The sequence below is a fragment of the Ailuropoda melanoleuca genome, chromosome 11 (genome assembly GCF_002007445.2).
Source record: "Ailuropoda melanoleuca isolate Jingjing chromosome 11, ASM200744v2, whole genome shotgun sequence".
Taxonomy (NCBI): Eukaryota; Metazoa; Chordata; class Mammalia; order Carnivora; family Ursidae; genus Ailuropoda; species Ailuropoda melanoleuca.
The window spans coordinates 33,896,365-33,903,541 of record NC_048228.1 but is presented as its reverse complement, the minus strand read 5'-3'; the positions used below and the strand labels follow the sequence as shown (position 1 = coordinate 33,903,541).

Sequence of the window (7,177 nt, the reverse complement as noted above, 5' to 3'; positions counted from 1 at the left end):
GGGTGTTGAGGTCCCCTACTATTAATGTATTTTTATCTATATGTCTCTTTATTCTGGTTAAGAGTTGGCTGGTTATCTTGCTGCTCCCCTGTTGGGGGCATATATATTTATAATTGTCATATCCACGTGTTGGTNTGTCATATCCACTTGTTGAATACTTCCTTTAAGAATAATATAGTGCCCTTCTGTATCTCTCTCTATGGCCTCTAGTTTAAAATCCAGTCTATCTGATATGAGAATTGCTACTCCAGCTTTCTTTTGAGGTCCATTTGCGTGGAAGATGGTACTCCATCCCCTTACTCTAAGTCTGAATGCATCTTTGGGTTCAAAATGAGTCTCTTGTAGACAGCAAATGGATGGGTCATGTCTTTTTATCCAATCTGCAACCCTGTGGCGTTTTATGGGAGAGTTTAAGCCATTTAGATTGATAGAGATTATTGACAGATATGATTTTAACATGTTGCCAGTAAAGTCTTTGTTTGTATCGGTTGTGACTTTCTGCTCTGTATCACTCTTGGGGCCTTTTCTACCTTTATAGAACCCCCCTTAATATCTCCTGTAGGGCTGGTTTCATGGTTCTAAAATTGGTCAATGACTGGCGATTCTGGAAGGTCTTTATTTCTCCATCCATTCTGAATGACAGCTTTGCTGGATAAAGGATCCTTGGCTGCATGTTTTTCTCTGAAAGAGCTTTAAAAATGCCCCCCCAAGCCTTTCTCTCATTCCAGGTCTCTGTAGACAGGTCTGACGTAATCCTGATACCTTTGCCTTGGTACGTGAGAAATTTCTTTGCTCTGGCCGCTTTCAATACTGTATCCTTGGATCTAATATTTGCGAATTCCACTATGACGTGACATGGCGTAGGTTTGTCATGATTGAGCTTGGGAGGGCNATTGAGAGATATGATTTTAATGATGCCATGTTGCCAGTAAAGTCTTTGTTTGTATCGGTTGTGACTTTCTGCTCTGTATCACTCTTGGGGCCTTTTCTACCTTTATAGAACCCCCCTTAATATCTCCTGTAGGGCTGGTTTCATGGTTCTAAAATTGGTCAATGACTGGCGATTCTGGAAGGTCTTTATTTCTCCATCCTTCTGAATGACAGCCTTGCTGGATAATGGATCCTTGGCTGCATGTTTTTCTCTGAAAGAGCTTTAAAAATGCCCCCCCAACCCCTTCTCTCATTCCAGGTCTGTGTAGACAGGTCTGACGTAATTCTGATACCTTTGCCTTGGTACGTGAGAAATTTCTTTGCTCTGGCCGCTTTCAATACTGTATCCTTGGATCTAATATTTGCGAATTCCACTATGACGTGACATGGCGTAGGTTTGTCATGATTGAGCTTGGGAGGGCTCCTTTCTGCCTCTTGGACACAAATGTTTGTTTCCCTTGCTAGATTAGGGAAGTTTTCAGCTACAATTTGTTCAAATATCTCCTCTAGACCTCTGTTTTTCTCCACCCCCTCAGGGATGCCGATGATTCTGACATTGGATCGTTTCATAGAGTCAGTAATTAATCTCCCATAATCTAAATTCGTGGGTGTGGATTTTTTTAAGACCAGCTTCTTTTTTCTTTTTTTCTTCTACTAACCCATCCTCCATTTCGCTAATGCATTCCTCTGCCTCGGTGACCCTGGCCGTCAGAGCCTCTAGTTTTGACTGCATTTGGCTCATAGAATTTTTAATTTCTGTCAGATTCGCTCTCATTTCTGCCCTTAGGGATTCTATATTCTCAGTAACATTTTCGTTAATACTTTTTTCAAGTGTACTCATCATCTTGACCATTGTTGCTCTGAATTCCATTTCTGGTAATTTGGTTACATCCATATCTATTATTTCTGTGGCAGAGGCCACAGACTTATTGTCTTTTCTTTGCTGGGGTGGACTTCTCCTTCTCGTCATTCTGATGAGGAGAGGTTATGGGGTTGTCCAGAGCCCAAATTATTGACTGGGACCCAGGCCGTGCGCCCTTGTTTTATAGAGATCTTAGGGATGTGGGCTTCTTCTTTAAAGATTTTATTTATTTATTTGAGAGAGAGAGACAGACAGTCAGCAAGAAAGGGAACACAAGCAGGGGAGTTGGAGAGGTAGAAACAGGCTCCCAGCGGAGAAGCTGGATGAGGGACTCCTTTCCGGAACGCCGGGATCACGCCCTAAGCCGAAGACAGGTGCTCAATTACTGCGCCACCCAGGCGCCCCAGGTTGTGGCCTTCTTGATTTTTCAGCCTGCCTTCTGGGGGAGGGGCCTGCCGCGCCAATACTCAGGAAACCCTGTTTGGGTAGAGTCTCCGTGTCCGCTGCGAGGGGGGATGGGGATTGGCATGCTGTGAGCTGGTATTTCCAGGATTTGTTCTCTGGCGGCTTTCCCTGGCGGTCTGCTGTGCCTCTTCCGAGAGTCAGAGCAGCAGAGGCCGAATCTCAGCCTCTGTCTCAGAACAGAGGGATCGCGGACCATTCTCCATTGATGATCTGGCCACTTTAACTCTGTTTCTGTTGGTGCTGCTCAACCCTGCAGCGTCCGGTGATGTGCACCCCGCACCCGGCGTCCCAACCCTCACTTCAAGGGCCAGCACGTCTCTGTCCTTTGTGTTTCTAACCCCGCCAACCGCCAGTCGCCAGCCGTCCCGCGCGTGCTCCCGGAGCTCCCGGTCTCAGTCTGGATCCAGTGAACACACCGGAGTTCCTTGAGAAGTCTGGTGGCGCGTGCTCCCGGCTCAGGGTCCCAGTCTGTTTTCTCTCGGGTGCCGTCCGCGAGTCCGCCCGTTCCCCGTGCAGGTGGCTACCGCTTCTGGCACCCGAATGCTGCGGCTCCCTCCCCCTTCTGTTTATCTTCTGATATCTGTGCCTGGTTTCACGGCTCCCCGCTTCGTACCTCAATACTTAGCTCTGGAGATGTTCATTTGTAGAGATCCAGATGTATCTTCCTGCGTCTCAGGCTGATTCCGTGGATGTTCATGCTGGTCTGGTACCTATCCAGCTCGATTCAGTGGACCGGCTGAAAAAGGGGTCCCCTACTCCTCCACCATCTTAACTCCCCCTATTTTTATCTTTCATCTGTGTATATATATGTATATAAAATATGTGTTATATAAGATCTCCCTTTGTCTCTAATGTTATAAAATTTTACAACATACCTTGGTGTGTAGGTCTATTCATAAACTCTGTGGATCCTTTTAAACTAGAAAATCATGATTTTCAGTTATGGGAATTGTACACAATTTATTTATTTGATGATTTCCTCCCCTCTCTTTTTTCAAGTCTCTCTTTCTGAAGATATTATTATTCACGTTTTGAATTTCCTAGATTGATGCTCTGATTTACTGAACTCTTCCATCTCTGTGTTTTGCCCTATATTGTGGGAGATTTCTTGATCTTTATCTCAGCTCACCTATTGAAATTTTTATTTATGCAATCATATTTTTAGAGTTCCTTGTTTGTTATTCCCCTTTTGTAACAACACATTCTTGTTTCATTGATGTAATGTATTTTTTAATAAAAATGACAGTATTAAAAGTTTCTTTAAAAGTTTTTTTTTCCCATTGTACGTTTCTTCCAAGTGGCTTTCTTTTGTGTGTTTGTTTTATTCTCAATATTTGATGTTTGAGGCTTTCTTCATGTATTTAGCAACCCCGAATGAGTGGCTTGTGCATAAGATAATGGATCACTATAAAAGCTGACTGGAAGCTCTGTTCATTGGGTAGATCTTGTCACCAGTGGGCCTTACCCTAAGATAATTATTACAGGGCTGTTTTGCTGAGAAACCTCTAATATTCCTGCCTTTAAGTATTTTGTTTGTTCTTGACCTGGGCAAATTCCTGAGTAAAGAAGAGATAAGCTAGGCTGCATCAAGTTCTGGAAGCCATGTAGAGGGAGAGGACAGGCGTCAACAGCCAGTGTAAAGGGTTACTGAATGTTTGTAGTAAGCTGTTACCTGTGCCCTCCCCTGTGCTTCAGTTTCTATAGCCCTTCACCTTGATGGTAAAACAGGAAAATAAGGAAGGCATTTCAGTGATATGCATAACAAATTTACTCTTCCAGTCTTCTGCGGGGATGCAGGGGTGGGGAAGGTAGAGGTGATGTTGTCAGCCTTTGGGGATGGGAGAGGGCAACTGAACTCTACTTCTAAAAGCAACTTGTGGTACCACTCTGGGGTTTTTTTGGAGTTAAGTGGTAAAATTTTTTTGCTTCTTGGCTTTTCTCCACCTTAGGCCTAGGAATCAGTATCTTCGGCTTAGTTAAATCAGTTAACTGCTTTCCTTCTGCTTACCAGGTTTTTATTGATCTCTGTTATATTGTAGGTTCATTTTTTAAGCCCTTTTTCCTATTATTCTAGTGGGACTCATAATTAAAATACTTTGTAATCTACCCTTTCCAACAAAAAAATATATTTTAATATTTTTCTTGCCAGTAAATATATTTCCACACCAACATTTTAATGACTACATGGGAATCTCTTTTTAGAGATCTGACTTATCCCCTGTTGTAAACGTGGGTTGTTAGAAGCAATATTGCAAAGAACCTCCTTCTAGCTAAAATTTATATCAGTCTTTAAATAAATTTAAAATGTGAGAAAATTATGAATCCTTTCTTAAAATGTTTCTTACTAAACGATGTCTTATTCCTGATAGTATGAAGATGTTTCCTTTTCTAATGGAGACCTTGCAGTGTGAACATTCCATTTAACCACTTTTCCCACCAGATGGGAAATCCTGCCTAATGTTCAGTTCATCCTACATACTCAGGCTGTGCCCAGAACAGGAAAGGCACCGGATACATATTTGCTAATGAGACATATGCATAATAAATGAATTTTAATTATTTTGTTTTAAAACTTCAAAGAGAAGGGGTCTGGTATAAAGGAAGCAGGATGTAATAAATTTTAAATAACTTATTTTCATCACTGAGTTTTTTCGAGGTTACTCAGGTCATAAAGTTAGTAAGATTGAGAACCAAATTTAAAAAGAAGGAAGCCAGTATGGCAGGGTGATATATAAGCTTACGAACGCCCACTGCACCTGGATAGCAAGAGTGCTGAGGCATTTATGCAGGCAAACTTGTAACCAATGGCTTTAAATATAAAATACTAACATATAATACGTTTATTTTGGAATTTAAGGATAAGCCTCCTATTGTATAGAGATAATATACATCTATTGCAGTGAATTCTATGGTTGGATTAAATAAATATTATTTGCTTAATCTAGTCCCGGGTTTCTCAGAGTGGAGTCTGCACATGATCTCTCTAGAATCACATGGGATCTTGAATATTCACTTTCCTTGGCTCGCCTGAGACCTATGGAATCAGAATCACTGTGAGTGGCCTGGGATTCTGCATATAACAAACTCTGCACATTACAATCTACGTGTCTTCTCTAGACTAAAATTTAAGAAAGTTTGGAAAATTTAGGTATACATCTTATACAAATTTGAAAAATCTAATGAATTTAGAATTAATAATTGGGGAAAGTCTGGTAAATTGATTTAATACATTTTATTGCTTTCCCCTTCCATTATTACTCTCTAAGAATTCACCTAATTAGCTTACAGAAAGTCAGGAAAAATTACATTTTTTTTTTAAACTTCTCATTCTCTGATGTGACCAGTGGCTAGAGGCATTCATTTGTGGTTTAAGAAATGAACACGTGCGCACTGCATAACACATCTATTGAGTATATTGCATCTCTGGCCTAGAATTTCAATTTTTTAACCCAACATATTTTTGATAATATTTTTGTTGAGATTTGTTTTAATTATAGGCAAGCTTGATGTGTTGTGAGAGATATTTTAAATCAAACATTCAGGTTGACAATTGATGCAGTGGCATCGCTTGTATGAGAGCTCCTGCCACAGTGCCTGGAACGTAATAGATATCAGTTAATGCTTGTCCCCCTGGCGATCATCATTACTTTCCAAGAGTGATGATAACTAGGGAAAGTATGAAAACCATCTCAGTGATAGGTCACCCTCTATGAATGAAATCTTACTATCTAAAAAGTAAAAAAAAAAAATTAGATCTTTCCAATAATACTAGTTAACATCTACCCAGTATTACTACATAACATATATATACTAAGCTGTTAGCATGAGGTAGGTGCTTATAATTCTCTCTAATGATAAGTGAAGCTCAGTGAGATTACTTATAAAGTTATCCAAGGTCAACCCAACTGGTAAATAGTAAAGTCTAATTATGAACTCAGAAAATCAGTTTCTAGAGATCACATCTACTGTCCTACATGTCTTCCGTTGAAGATGTGGAACCATCGTTACTGCAATAGAGAGGCACTTTTCATGTAAAAGCTGATGGGGAAGATGTATCGTTTGATGTATCTTAGTGGTAACTAAGTTTTCATCTTCCTACCAGTTTTGCATATTAAGTATTTCTAATAATTTCTTTAAAAAATACTTGATATACCTAAATTAAAGAGACTGGTAGGCAGACAGTTTTAGGGTTTAAGTGTTGGCTTCATGACTTATTAGCTGTGTGCAGATCACTTAAACTTTGGTCTTAATTTTCTCATCTGTAGTTGGGAATGATATTTACCCATACCATTACCATACAGAGTAGAGATGATCTATATACCAGTGCTCATTGAGCTCGTTGTACCCAATCAAATACAACTATTATTATTTAATGTATAGGTTGCTATCCTGAAAGGGTTATGAGAATTTCTGTATTTTATATGAGACGTATGTTACATAATTATAACCATTATGTAAGCAGAGTTATATTAAGTATAATTTCTAATATCAAAATCATTAAAATAACTGTTTTATATTTAAATCTTTAAGTATCATAAATAATATTTTGTTTAATCTCATTGTTCTTTGGATAGAAGACTTTGGCTAGGCTATCCCACAGACACTTAAACTCTTATTCTTTTTTCTTTTCAGCAAACTTACTTGATAACATGCTTTTGCGAAGTTCAGGAAAATTAAATGTGGGGACCAAGAAAGAGGATGGTGAGAGTACAGCCCCCACCCCTCGTCCAAAGATCTTGCATTGCAAATGCCACCACCATTGTCCAGAAGACTCAGTCAACAATATTTGCAGGTTGGTCATATAAATTATTTAAATCTCGTTTTAACAAAATGTTATGCTTTTTTGACTACGGAATTGTGGGCTGATGTTTCCCAAGAACACATTTTGGAGAATAGTGCCTAACTGCATTAACTCTCAGA

The 7,177-nt window shown here is 39.7% G+C and overlaps 1 protein-coding gene across 3 annotated transcripts in view; it reads left to right on the top strand.

Annotated features, from left to right (window-relative positions):
- BMPR1B (bone morphogenetic protein receptor type 1B) overlaps nt 1–7,177 on the top strand; it is a 151,471-nt gene that overhangs the window by 99,961 nt on the left and 44,333 nt on the right. For all 3 annotated transcript variants that reach the window (XM_011219811.3, XM_034671648.1, XM_034671649.1), the window contains exon 2: nt 6,890–7,049. In XM_011219811.3, the coding sequence (XP_011218113.1) occupies nt 6,907–7,049 (143 nt within the window). In that variant the 5' untranslated portion in view covers nt 6,890–6,906. The remainder of the gene's footprint in view (nt 1–6,889; nt 7,050–7,177) is intronic.